The sequence below is a fragment of the Perca fluviatilis genome, chromosome 2 (genome assembly GCF_010015445.1).
Source record: "Perca fluviatilis chromosome 2, GENO_Pfluv_1.0, whole genome shotgun sequence".
NCBI classification, from domain to species: domain Eukaryota; kingdom Metazoa; phylum Chordata; class Actinopteri; order Perciformes; family Percidae; genus Perca; species Perca fluviatilis.
In genome coordinates this window covers 45,956,164-45,970,764 of record NC_053113.1, presented here as the reverse complement: position 1 = coordinate 45,970,764, position 14,601 = coordinate 45,956,164, and the positions used below count along the sequence as shown (strand labels likewise).

Sequence of the window (14,601 nt, the reverse complement as noted above, 5' to 3'; positions counted from 1 at the left end):
AGTCTGAAGCCATGAAAATGGCATTAAAAACGCTCAACAGAGCTGTCTCAGTACTGTGGGCTGACTTAAACCCAGACTGGAAAACTTCAGTTATAGAATTATCAGTCAAAAATTTGCTCAGTTGCAAATAAACAACTTTCTCCATAATTTTGGAGAGCAAAGGGAGTTTGGAGATAGGCCGATAATTTGAGAATTGAAGCTGATCCAGGCCAGGTTATTATGTAAAGGATCCCTACAGAGATAGACCTTTTTGGTAAAGAGTAAGATTCTTTTTGTTAAACCAAAAACAGTCCTGAATAACACCATCACCAAACCCACCAGACTCCATTTAAATAAACGGTACTTTTAGCTTGTATAGAGTAGGAAATAAAAGCTCATTACATCACATATCTCCATCATGCCTTGATCAATAACAATCTTAAGCTTTTCTCATAGTTACATCTGTATCTCATAATTAACAGACAGTTTTCTGTTAATAATCAGATACATTCTGGCAAAGAGGAGATAGTACATGTAAGTCATAATTAGAGCCTTGGAGTTTTCTCTTCTGTTGAATGCAAAGCGCTCACATTCAAAGAAAGCAAACAAAACATTTTCAACTAAGAGAGAAAATACAACACTTACAATCAGCTCATTCAGAGTTTTATAGTTTAATTAAAGTGGTTTTATTTCTTTGGAACATAGTAGATGATAGTGAGAGAGTTAATAAGAAGTATTTATGTTATGAGATACATTTTTGAGTAAAAAAGTACGAAAATATAGTTAAAATCATGAATTAAAATATATATATTTAAAAATGCTTCATTTCAGTAATCATTCTTCATAACTGTCATTGTATGAGTCCGGTACCACCAATATCTGATAAATAACATCTAAACCCAGAACTTGCAACCCTCTTACCCTGAATTATACTTTTCATTTTGGCTTATGGCCTATTTCTAATGCAGAATATGCTGTTTTGGTGATATATAACTTGGCAAGCTAATATGACATGATACAGATCTGCTTTAAAATCTGCAAAGTATTCCTTTAAGTATAAAAATAAGCAATGTGTTACAAAATCAAGTAAATTCCTGTACAAAAATAAATTTGTTATGAAAAAAGCATGACATTGGTTTTAAAAATGCCTCTGATTTTTAATATTGTACTTTGTTTGTGAGCTACATGACTTTAATGAATTGTATTTCTTTAATCACAAACACCAACTGATTCTCAACATGGCACCAGCTGTAGTTCACCAACCCTGGATGTGCAGATCTCCAGCTCTAACGTTATAGACATTACTCATCAAGAAAACGACTGTGTAGGTCGATTGTGCAAGCAGCTCATAACAACCCATAATTACGTTTGTTGTTAGGTTGTGAGGCTAGTAATTATCGCGAGAGCAAACGTGGAAGTGAGATGGCAAAGTATAACAGTGCCAAATTCTGCACAATCAATCATTTTAAGCCAATCCATTATGTTTTACTAACCCTAAGTAGTTTTTTGGCCTAAACTGAACTAGTTTTGTTTTACAATGTTAACTATCTTAAAAACCTCGTCCATTATGTTAAATAGAATGGTCACATGATTAAAATGTCCACCGCAGTCACTTATTATTGTCCCATGTTTAAAACAGCCAATGTGCGACAGTCTGTGTCATTTTAGGAGTCATTGGCAATCAACCTATTCTGTCGTTTAAGTATGAGGAAGTGTTGAACAGCAGGTGGCTCTGACATCTCTGTTATCTCAGGATTTAATTCAAATGTCACTCAATTTAATTTACATTGAATATTGTAATACAGAATTAAGAGGATTATGTCAAGGTTTCAAGTTTCAATTTAATATTTAACATTATTTGTCCAACATTGTTTCTGGTTGGCCTGTCTTTGATTTTGAATTGTGCCGGCCGCATGGAAATCAAATTTCAAATTCTCAGGTGTTTGTACGCTTTCAGTAGGAACCAATGGCCTTAGAGATGTGCATAGGTGTCAAGTTACCTTACTTAAGTAGAAATTTTTCACGCAATTATCTGTACTTTCTACTCCTTACATTTTAAAAATAGCCTTGTTAGTCCTATTTCAGTTCGGCTTGTTTTCATTCCGGCTCGACATCGTTCAAAAACACACAAAAAAACATATCCAAATCGTTCCATCCGGAGAGAGTGAATGTGATTGTGGTTGGATGAGAAGTATAAACATATACCATTCCGACACCCTATTGGTTTTTACGCGATCCATCGCACCTGCACAGACCCGGTGCTAATACGCCACCGGTGCTTTAACAACCGTTATCTACCGGACTGAATAGCAACGCGGACTTCGGTGCCTTATTTAGGTGCCACTTAAATGACTGCGCTTCTCTCTGATGCTCCAAAAACGGACGTTAGAGGGAACTGAAACATCGCCGCACGGGACGCTAGTTGACACTACACTCGACAGCAGGTAACGTTAGCCTACCGTTAGCTAGCAGCTGGAGTAAACATGGTTAAAATGCTGACAGCTAAACGGTGTAAAAGTGTGTGTCTGTATTTCACTGGAGAGGATTGTAACACCAGACTGTAGCTGCCGTTGTCTGAAAAACACAGAAGAGATGTGTCACCTTTTTCAGCCCTTCTGAGTTTGCAGGTATGATTTTAATATAACATTTTTATAGTCATTATGGCCCTTAGGAAAATGTTTTTTTGTGGAAGTGGGGATTTGTCCCCACGTTTTGGGGTTAAGCTTTTGTCCTTAATGGCATTTTTTCCCCCTTACATCAGGGGTCTTCAACGTTTTTTAAGCCAAGGACCCCTTAACTTAAAGTGAGATGTAGCAGGGACCCCCTATTACATATTGTATGAAATTAAGTTGCATATTAAACTGGGCCTACAATAACTGTTAGGGCAACCTAAAGCCTTCTTACATACCCTTTTTTCATAAGCTATTAAAATATTAATTGTTGGCATGATTTTATAAATCATATTTTAATGTTACATATGTGGCACAGTAAATCTAGGATTAACTGTATCTGTGGGCTGATATCTTAGTGACTACCTTACCTATAGGCCAGTAAGCCTATAGGTAATATAATTTGGAGGACCCCCTGTCGAAGATCTCTGCCTTACATTACTTTTACTTTTATACTTTAAGTAGTTTTGAAACCAGTACTTTTACACTTTTACTTAAGTAAAAAGCTTGAGTTGATACTTCAACTTCTACAAAAGTCTTTTCAAACTCTAGTATCTATACTTCTACTTGAGTAATGAATGTGAATACTTTTGACACCTCTGGAGATGTGAGCTATATAGTATATAACATAATATAGTAATTCCTGTCTTCTTGTTTTCAAGGGAACTTGCACATTAAAATCCATCTGGATGTGAGATGAGCTCTTTGGAGGTGCTACTCTGCTCCCTGAGCTCCTTCCTCTTCAGTTGGCTCTCCTTCAACTGCAGGAACACCCAGGTTATAATCATGTAGCTCAATGCCCTCCTGTGTGTCCGTCTGCTGCCCCCTGCTGGCCTGGAGAGACATGACAGCACACAATTAACCCCAAATAGTGAATACAATAACTGCAGGAAGTTTGTGTGAAACAAGGGATTTTGGATTAAATTCAATTAAATTTGATAGTGTAGTGTCTAATCATAACAAGAGTTATCTCAGGACACTTTACAGATAGAGTAGGTCTAGACCACACTCTTTAATTTACAAAGACCCAACAATTTCCCCCCCAAGAGCAGTTGTTCTTATTTTCTTCTAATAATGATGAGTAATAGGCTGCCCTGGCATTTCTGAGGGCCTTCCTATATGTTTTCAGACTGTCTTGCCAGTCTAAATGAGATTCTTCCATATTGGTGGAATGCCATATACTTTTAAAATTTAGCTATAGCACTATCAGATAGACATCTAGTGTAGAAACTGTTATCAAATGTCATATAGTCAGATTAGAAGAATTTGAAAGTTATGAAGAATGGTCTGATAATAAAGCATTTTGTGGAAATACTTTTAAATCTTCAATTCCAATGCTAATGCCAGCACAAGGTCCAGGGTGTGGTTGAAACAGTGAGTGGGTTTATGCACACTGACTGAAACCAATTGAATCTAGTAGTGAGATAAACACAATACTAAGGCTGTCGTCAACGTCCACATAAATATTAAAATCACCTACAATAGTAACTTTGTCTGATTTAAAGCTATAGTGCATAGTTTATGTTGCCCCCACGGCGCGTCCACATGATACAAGCCTTCCTTGATTGCGCATGTAGAAGAGGTAATTATCTTCACTCGAGCTTCTGCATGGGAAAGTCGCCGGACGACAATCTTCTGAACATAGCAATACTGACAAATCCAGAGAGAGTTGTGTGGAGCTGATAGTCTTAATTAGCTTTATAACAACTCATCTGGCAATGGCTTGAATGTATGACGTATATAGAAAAGTTATGCACTAAAGCTTTAAGGACTAAATGTGATAAAAACTCAAGAGAATTTAGATAAAAATTCAGAATACAGACCTGGAGCGTGGTACACAATAACAAATATAATTGGCTGTAATGTTTTTCAAGTTGGATGTGAAATATTAAGAACAAGGCTTTCAAAACAGTTATAATTTAGTTAATATTTAGGCTTGAGTCAAAAATGGCTGCAAATCACCCCTCGAGATCATTTTTGGGGCTTTTTGGGGCCTTTATTTAAGAGAGAGGGGGAATGACATGCAGCAAAGGGCCACGGGTCAGACTCAAACCTGGGCCGCTCCGGTAAGGAATGAGCCTTGGTACATGTGGCGCACACTCAAACAGGTGTGTTACCAGGGCACCCCAGAAAATCAAGGCTTTTGAGAGGCATTTCATAGCATTACAAGTGACATGAACAGTTGTTTCAAGTAAAGCGATCAACATCGGGTTATTAAAAATCTAGGCCACTACCGTGCCAACTGATATTATTCTGGCCACCACATGAAGAATTACCACTCCATCTGTAAATGTTATAAATGTTATAATGTGTCTGTATAACATTATGTACATTTACTGTAATTCGGGATAATTACTATTTTCCCAAATAAACCATAACAATTAATATGCCCCTGTGCTTATCTAATAATATTATTTATTAACAATATTGCTTGTTTGTGGTGATTTCCAAAATGCTGTGATCGCTGTTCATGGTTCTTAAATGTCTGTCACTAACGGTTACTTGGCTGTGTGAACGCTGTTATGATGTGTTTACATAATATTTAGTAGGTTTAAAAAGTTGTCTTACACCCCTTAAAATGAAGAAGGCCTTGCAACCCCCAGTTTGGGGACCAGTTGTCAACAACTGGCATGTGTCCGTACCTTATAGTAGAAGTAAAAAGCAGCGTTCACCAACAGCAAAGTCAGCAGCAGGACAACCGCTCTGATGATAAAAGGCCTCGGATCTGATCAAACACATGGAGAGATATCACATCACACAACATCATGAGTCCAACAGCTCCCATTTAACACAAACTGTAGGGACCTGAAATCTAAAATCACTTTAACATGGACACATATCGCGTACACCTATCACTAATATCACCTATCACCTATAAGCTAATAAGCAGGGTTATAGCAGGGTTACCAAACATACTCTGTCGAAGTTGTTCTAGACCTCCTTGGTAAAAGCGGTTTCTTATTCTTGCCCTGGGGAGCGAGGATCTCTGAGGGATCTCTGAGGAGCTATGAGCGAGGAAACAGGAGAGCAGCCTTCCTGGAAGCCGTGCCGCAGAAAGCCGTTGCTAGCTTCGCCCATAAAGCCTCACAAATTCACATGACACTTCAGAGGAAAGGACGTCTCATCATCCCTCTAAAAACACATTTCCTCATTTCTTCTCTCCTTGCATGATTTCCTCCCTCTCCCCCATGCTCCCTCCCACCGAGGGCCTTCACACTGGCAGTTGAAATCAGCTCCGATACGGCTTCGAAACAACCAGAAGTCATTAATTTCCTATGGAGATTCGCAGACCGCATGCGAATGGGTCCGAACCATGTCCGAACGAGCGCGGTGCGAAAAAGATCGTGTCAGTTGGTCATCCAGATGAGTTCAAAAAATTTAACTCTTGCGAAAGGCTACGGACGGTTCCTATCCGACAATTCCAGCAGAAGTTAGCGTTGCTATGGTACTGATAAACAAACCTGCTAATGCTAATTGGTTAGAGAGGTTAGTTGGTCATAGAGAATCGTACATTCAGACACTTATTAGTCGTTCTAGTCTCTCTGCCATTTTTGTGAGTCGATTCCGAAGCTTTTCAACGGTGTAGTACGACGTCCGCTGGGGACGTATTGCGTATTACGGAGCTGATTCCAGGCGGCGTAAGACATGAGGAACGGAGGCACGTGAAGGAACTGTGGATGCATTTTAAGGGAAGTGAGATTCAGCCATCGTGAGATCCAAGAGCACAAAGCTACGGTAGAGACTTAGTAACGTTAGTAGAGAGGGAGTGACAGACTGGCTGCGAATCAAAAGAAGGATGCAAGAAACCGGTTGCTGATACCCTCTAAAATATTAGTGACAACACTGTTTGGCTTAGTTATCTATGCCATTAGCATGGTGGCTAACACTATTAGCCACGTCCCAATTGCCCTAACACATCGAGGAGTGAGGATCAAGGAACAAGGAGCTATAATCTAGGATACACTGATGTATCCTCTGCTCTGCCTGTTTTTACCTGTGGCATGTAAACAAAGAGGTTTGACTCAGAGAGAGTGAAAAAGAGGGAGAGAGATAATATTAATATTGACTGGTCTGATCATATTAACATTCTGATTAATAGTTGGTGGATGAAATAATACATTATATTTCTTCTCAAATATATTTTTAACTTTATCTAAAATATGAACCTAGCAGAGCTGCTGTCGGCTTTAATAGTGTCCCCAGAGAGAAGCTCGAGAAACAGCAACTTAACTTCATAAGAATTATTTCAGAAGCTATAAAGGTCTAGTTCTGTTTCCTCGGTCAAGTTTATAACTACAATTAGTTTTGCTGCTGAAATGTCTAATGATATTAGCTGTAGTGACATTACTGGGCGCATGGAAAAATGTATAAATAGCCTCTCTGACCATTTAAAGTAAAACATTATAGAAAACACTCAATACTTTATACAATACATACTTTAAAAAGCAAAATTGCTTACAGGGAATGAATATTGGCAGTTAAATGTCCATGTGGACATGGAGACAATATTTCCAGTTCAGCAGGTAGGAAGGCAGTTCAGCAGATAGTTCAGCAGTTTGACAGGCAGTTAGGCAGGCAGGCATGCATTTCGGTAGGCAGCTCGTCAAGGCAGATAAGCAATTAAGCATTTCGGCAGGCAGGTATTTTGAAAGGCAGGCAAGTATTTTTGTCATACATGATGTCATAGATTGTGTCATTACCTGAGCAGATGATATAAAGGATGGAGGAATAGGAATCTGACTCTGCACACTCCCTCAGAGTAGATCCAGACTGAACACAGATCCAAACAGATCGGACTGAGGACTCTTTCCTCCGTTCTACAGAAACAGGAGAAGGACAGCCCAGCTCTCTGCATGCAACAGCTGCTACCTTCATGGTCCAGCCAGAGACAATCACTGGTCTCCAGTCTCCCTGATGTTTCACCTCCAGTGATCCTGTACAGCGACTGAGTCCTCCAACCAACCTGACTGGTTCTGAACAGAAACAAGAGAGCCATCCGCAAAAGAATAAAGTGAATTTGAACAGAAATTACCAAATCAAAGCTGCTCCTCTTCTACCTGTGCAGGTGAGTCCAACAGCTTTTCCAGATGAGCAGGTGTTTCTATCTGAGCCTGAGCTTTTACAGTCCATGAGAGCAGACTCATGGCCTCCACACTGGAACTCTTTGGTCCTCATTGGAGCCTCCACTTCTCCATAGAGCGCCCCCTGGAGGACTGAAGGAGCCCCACAGCCAAGCTCCCTACACACCACCTCTGCATCCTGCTGGTCAAAATCAGCTTCACACACTGAGGACCACCTCTGGGTAGACTGGGTAGTCTTCACCTCCAGTCTGCCTGAGCACAGACTGGTCCCATTCACCAACCTGACAGAGTCTGGAGAAATGATAGTAGATCAAATAGAGAGCGATAAAAGACACTAAACAAAAAAAAGTTGTCATGAAACAACAGCACAATCACAACATAAGTTCATCATTAACAACAGAACACATCTTTATAACACCACAGACTGCAGCAATGTTACCATCCAATTTACATTTAATAAGTTAACAATTTTTTCCACTTTTTAAAACGACATCATCCTCTGCAGAATTCTCTATTCTGTTCCTTCTGCTTAAGTACTCAACAATCTTTTCTCTCCACACAGATAAGTTCAACAGTTTTCAGTCTTTCTTATTTCTGAAAAGATCTGTAACCCAAAATAAAAATCAGTTTAGAAAATGATCCCTAAAATCTAAAAGGGATAGTGGTTGTGTCGACCGGTGTGGCAGTTCGCTGAGGCGTCGCGTCGCTCGCTGTGGCCGAGCCAACCCCTTTTTATTGCCTTCCCCTCAGCAAACCCCCGGCCCTACTAGTGCCCTCTTTTGCCGTACGGACGAACGCCAGTTGCCCGTCAGCGGGGCGGATGTTTTGACCTATACTAAAAAGGAGTTGCTTTTGACGCTTCCCTGATTAATTTTAGTTTATAGAGACACACACGCCCTCCGGCTCGTAAGGAGCGCCCTCCGCGGATCAGGGAACCCGAAGGCGAGACAAGAGGTTAGATACACACTACACCAGACGTCCCCAAAAACACGGGCTCTTATCCCCCTGAATATGACAAGCACTGCCCGAGGGGATCTTTAAAACCAATGATTTTTCTTTAGTACTTACGGTCTGTTAGCCGTCCTCCCAGGGTCACCGGAGGTCCCTTCCTTCTCAAGGACGCCCGCCTTGCCCTTCTTGGTCGCCCGACTGAGAGAGGGGGATGCTCAGAGGCTCTGACCAGGCCTCTGTATAACAGAGGTATTCGAAGCCGCTTCTCAGAGATAGTCTTTTTTTCTTTTTTTCCCTCCCTTACACTCAGCGAGCGCAAGGGAACCCCTCTCCAGCTGGGAGAGTGATAATGAATCTTCCCCAAAACACAGAAAGTGCAAGGGTAGATAGAGAAGGCTTCATGGTATCCCGATGCCACGTAAAGCACTCGGTAAAAGAGCCCGAAGGAAGCCCAAAAGGGACCCAAAAGAGGGGCTCACCCGAAAGGGGCCGCTACTCTGCAAAAACACTCATATTTATACACAAAAAACATTTTACTCCTCCCAAAGTTATCAAAAGGGACGTACTATATGTACTTCCATATCCTTGTAAGGTAATGTAGGAAACACTTCACAAATAACGTAACAGTAATGAACTTCATGAACTCTACAGCTCGTGTGCTGTGTATGGCCACACACGTGCCTTCAAGACGCACACACACAGCTGCATGCACCCATCAAGGCCGCAGCTCCTGCCTGTGCTCTTATCTGTCTAGGTGCTTTCCTACACTTTACAGTTTCTCAAAGAAAGCTCTTTCTGCCCTAAAATGCAAAAACAGATCTGTATGTAAGCAAAAGACAGATTAATATATAAGTATATTATATAAGTATATAACATATATATAATGATATAGTTTGCTTTTCAAAACACATCTATCTAAGTGATTATATGGTTATCTTGTTAATACTGACAACGCTATATATGTTGTAAAGCAAGAAATGACATGGATTCTGCTATTTCTTTGTTTTTGAGTTTTCATCTGGCCTCACGGACAACAGTTGGACTCTCCTTTTAAGGAGTTTCCCAGGGTGGAGGACTACACTTGGGTGTGCAGATACTGACTAGCGCCAGGCTTAGCTGAGCTGCTCAAAGTTGGCAAGTAGGTCATTGGTGTGTACTATGCTGGCATCCAAATAACCTGCTGGTGAAAACCACTGGCTCAGAAAGCTATCAAGCTGAAGGTGTCCTTTCAGGCTGGTGGCTGGTTGGCCTAGGGGACTCCTAAAGCAGCGGACATAAACAGGCATGTTTCATATAGACAGATATATTTTGGTGCATTCAGCCCCGAATGTACTAAGGAAGCAGCTCATCAGACTCCATTATGGCTGAGGGAGACAGTCTGCTGCAATTCTAGCTGGTGCAAGTGTGTGTCAACCTGAGTACATTACTGCATAGATGATGTCATAGATTATGTCACTGATGGGCTAGTTAGGATCAACAAAAGTACATTTTCAGGATAAAGCCTGACATTTGGCATGTGATGTCAGGCCCCTTCCACTCTCTGTGTGTTGCTGTTCTCAAAATGCCTTTGCTAGGGTAAACAACAAGAAACTTTGAGCTAGCAGGCTTCAATGCTGAAAATGGCTAGTTTTAAAGGAAAGTTTGACCGTGCAACAAGGCAGGCCTGCTTGGTTCTTTCGGAGAATGATTGTAAAGATTTACAAAGAATATGTTTACAGCATTTCCTCTCTAACTGGGAGGTTTTGGGATCGATTGGTAGGATTGCTGTGGACAAAGTACACACGGCAATACACTGGTAAGAGCCAATGAGGTTTAACCATGTATCCAGCTAATTTAAAAAGCTGACTTTACTGGATTGTGTGACAGTTAACTTTATTTAATATTGTATGTGACGTTTTCTTTTGCGGGGTGCAAATGTTCCACCAAAACAAGTTCCTTCCCGAGACTATTTTGCAGAGCCACTGTCACTGCTTAGCGCCACCCAAGAATATTGTGATTTGTTTAAATAAATGCAAACAAGCCAGTGTTTTTCTTCTATCCCAGAATGTTTGTATGATGTAGCCAGACTTTACTCCACAGTGTTGTGGACATAGGTCTGGCAATGCGAGACTAAGGATGGGCTGACCTGAGCAGGTGAGATCCAGGATGTAGGAAGAGGAAACTGAAGCTGCACACTCCCTCAGACCAGATCCAGACTGAACACACTCAGACCAGATCCTCCACACAGATCTGTTCAAGGACTCTTTTCTCTGTCCCACAGAAACAGCAGAGCCACAGTCCAACTCTCTGCAGGCAACCGCTGCTGTCTTTAGGGTCCAGATAGAGTTAAAGACAGACACTTGTCTCCAGTCTCTCTGATGTTTCACCTCCAGTGTTCCTGCACAGCGGCTGACTCTTCCCACCAACCTGACTGGTTCTGAACAGAAACAAGAGTGTCATCAGTAAAAACATAAAGTGAATTTAATTAGAACAGAAATAAACCAAATCAAAGCTGCTCCTCTTCCACCTGAGCAGGTGAGTCCAACAGCTTTTCCAGGTGGGCAGGTGACGTTTCCATCTGAGCTTTTACATTCCATTCAATTTCAATTTCAATTCAATTTTATTTATAGTATCAAATCATAACATAAGTTATCTCGAGACACTTTACAGATAGAGTAGGTCTAGACCACACACTATAATTTACAAAGCCCCAACAATTCCAACAATTCCAGTAATTCCCTCAAGAGCAAGCAGTGCGACAGTGGCGAGGAAAAACTCCCTCTTGGGAAGAAACCTCGGCCAGACCCAGGCTCTTGGTAGGCGGCCGGCGTTGACGAGCCGGTTGGGGGTGTGATGAACAGTGGCGATAGTAGTCACATTAATAATGGAACAGTGACTGGATGTAGCGGGAAGCTGCAGGGTTCAGCAGGACGCAGCATGACATTGCAGGGCATCGCTGAGCTCAGCAGGGAATGCAGCAGGACCACGGCGACAGCTGCAACCAGGGTCTTGGTGCCAACGTTCTCCAAGGAAATACGCTGGGGGAAAAAAAAGCATAAGGACTCCGGGGAGTAAACTCCCCAGAAGCTAGGATTAGTAACAAGCATTTCTGGGACGGGCTGCACACAAATAGTAATAGTAATAGTAACAGTAATAGAAACAGTAATAGAAAGGGAGAGGAGAGAGCAGCTCAGTGTGTCAAAGGAAGGAAGTCCCCCGGCAGTCTAGGACTATAACAGCGTAACTATAACAGGTAACTAAGAGAGACAGGTCATAAGGAGAGGTAGCTTTTTCGGGCTTAGAACTCTCCCCTGCCGGATCTGGCTTGGCTGGCCTGCCTCCCTCTACTTTGTTATGTATTATTAATCTAACAATTATGAAGAGAAGCAGTTGGGCCAGTTAGGTGAACACTGCAACTCCTCACTCCCTAACTATAAGCTTTATCAAATAGGAGAGTTTTAAGTTCATTCTTGAATGAGGTGACAGTTTCTGCCCCCCGAACCCAGATCGGGAGCTGGTTCCATAGGAGAGGAGCCTGATAACTGAAGGCTCTAGCTCCCATTCTACTTTTAGAGACTCTAGGTACCACCAGTAACTCTGCATTCTGGGAGCGCAGTGTTCTAGTGGGACAATAGGGTATTAGGAGCTCTTCTAGATATGATGGTGCTAGACCATTTAGAGCTTTGTAGGTCAAGAGAAGGACTTTAAACTCAATCCTGGATTCAACAGGAAGCCAATGCAGAGAAGCTAATACAGGAGAAATATGATCTCTTTTCTTAGTTCTTGTGAGAACACGCGCTGCAGCATTCTGGATCAGCTGGAGAGTCTTAAGAGACTTATTTGAGCAACCTGACAGTAGGGAATTACAATAGTCCAGCCTGGAAGTAACAAATGCATGGACTAGTTTTTCAGCGTCGTTTTTGAGACAGGATATTCCTAATTTTGGCAATGTTCGAAGATGAAAAAAGGCTGTTCTTGAGGTTTGTTTTAGATTGGCATTAAAGGATATATCCTGATCAAAGATAACTCCTAAATTTCTAACAGTGGTGCTGGAGGCCAGGGCAACACCATCCAGAGTAGCTATATCTCTAGATAATGAAGTTCGGAGGTGTTTAGGGCCCAGCACAATAACTTCAGTTTTGTTAGGGTTTAACATCAGAAAATTATAGGTCATCCAGGATTTTATATCCTTAATGCACTCTTGAAATTTTGCTAGCTGACTGGTTTCGTCTGGTTTGATTGACAAGTATAATTGGGTGTCATCCGCATAACAGTGAAAGTTAATTGAGTGTTTTCTAATAATATTGCCTCGAGGAAGCATATATAAGGAGAATAGAATTGGTCCAAGCACTGAGCCTTGAGGAACCCCATGGCTAACTTTAGCGCACTTGGAGGATTTATCATTAACATTCACAAATTGAGATCGATCAGAGAAATAGGACCTAAACCAACTCAGAGCAATTCCTTTAATGCCAACCAAGTGTTCCAATCTCTGTAACAGGATTGAATGGTCAATTGTGTCAAATGCAGCACTAAGATCTAGTAAAACAAGAATGGAGACAAGACCTTTGTCTGCAGCAGTTAAAAGGTCGTTAGTAATTTTCACCAGTGCCGTCTCTGTGCTATGATTCTTTCTAAATCCTGATTGAAAGTCATCAAATAAACTGTTGCTATGTAGAAAATCGCATAACTGATTAGCAACCACCTTCTCAAGGATCTTGGATAGAAAAGGAAGGTTAGATATAGGTCTATAGTTTGCTAAGACCTCAGGATCCAGGGTGGGTTTTTTCAGAAGAGGTTTTATCACAGCTACTTTAAATGACTGTGGTACATAACCTGTTAATAGAGACATATTGATCATATCTAGTAATGAGGTGTTAACCACAGGTAATGCTTCTTTGAGTAGTCTCGTTGGGATGGGGTCCAAGAGACAGGTAGATGGCTTAGCTGAGGATATCTTTAACATTAATTGTTGAAGATCTATAGGATAAAAGCAGTCTAAGTATATGTCGAGGCTAGTCTTTATTTCCACGACTCTGGCGTTTAAAGGTGAACCGTTAGAAGTTGAGTGTAAAATGTGATGAATTTTATCTCTAATTGTTGTAATTTTATCATTGAAGAAGCTCATGAAGTCATCACTACTCATAGCTAGAGGAATAGATGGCTCAGTAGAGCTGTGGCTATCTGTCAGCCTGAGCGACGTGCTGAAAAAGAAACCTTGGGTTGTTCTTGTTTTCTTCTATTAGTGATGAGTAATAGTCTGATCTGGCCTTTCTTAGGGCCTTCCTATAGGTTTTGAGACTTTCTTGCCAATCCAAACGAGATTCTTCCACCTTGGTGGAACGCCACTTACATCTCGAGGTTTCGCGAGATTTGTTTTAATTTGCGAGTTTGGGAGTTATACCAAGGTGCTAGTTTCCTTTGCTTCATCATCTTCTTTTTCAGGGGAGCGACGGAGTCTAAGATCCGTAGGCATGTCGTAATACCGTCTACAAATGCATCAATTTGAGAGGGACTGAGGTTAACATACAGGTCCTCTGTTATGTTAAGGCATGACATAGAGTCGAATGCTGTTGGAATATCTTCTTTAAATTTAGCTATAGCACTGTCAGATAAGCATCTGGTGTAGGAGCTTTTATCTAATTTAATATAATCAGGTAGTAAGAATTCGAAAGTGATTAAAGAATGATCTGATAATACCGAATTCTGCGAAAATATTATTAAATCCTCAATTTCAATACCATATGCCAGCACAAGGTCGAGGGTGTGGTTAAAACAGTGCGCGTCGCCTTGTGCACACTCTGACTGAAACCGATTGAATCCAGTAATGAGTTGAAAGCAGTACTAAGGCTGTCATTGTCAACGCCCACATGGATATTAAAATCACCTACCAAGAAGTACTTGGTCTGATTTAAGGACTAAACATGATAAAAACAAACTCG

At 41.1% G+C, this 14,601-nt stretch overlaps 1 protein-coding gene across 1 annotated transcript; it reads right to left on the bottom strand.

Annotated features, from left to right (window-relative positions):
• Positions 1 to 3,248: 3,248 nt before the first annotated feature.
• Positions 3,249 to 9,185, bottom strand: LOC120573109 (scavenger receptor cysteine-rich type 1 protein M130-like). The gene is made up of 5 exons (XM_039822583.1): positions 8,798 to 9,185; positions 7,706 to 8,020; positions 7,349 to 7,621; positions 5,291 to 5,373; positions 3,249 to 3,482 (listed from the first exon to the last, which is right to left on the bottom strand). The coding sequence occupies exons 2-5, from the start codon at positions 7,821 to 7,823 to the stop codon at positions 3,363 to 3,365; spliced, it is 594 nt and encodes a 197-aa protein (XP_039678517.1). The 5' UTR covers positions 7,824 to 8,020; positions 8,798 to 9,185; the 3' UTR covers positions 3,249 to 3,362.
• Between the last annotated feature and the right edge of the window lie 5,416 nt (positions 9,186 to 14,601).

What these genes read in the sequence shown, in the direction of transcription:
- LOC120573109 (XM_039822583.1), bottom strand. Translation starts at nt 7,823, where the DNA reads ATGAGGACCAAAGAGTTCCAGTGTGGAGGCCATGAGTCTGCTCTCATG. An exon ending in CCTTTATATCATCTGCTCAG is followed by an intron (nt 5,374 to 7,348) that starts GTAATGACACAA and finishes GTGTTTGATCAG; the next exon opens with ATCCGAGGCCTTTTATCATC. An exon ending in CTTTTTACTTCTACTATAAG is followed by an intron (nt 3,483 to 5,290) that starts GTACGGACACAT and finishes ATGTCTCTCCAG; the next exon opens with GCCAGCAGGGGGCAGCAGAC.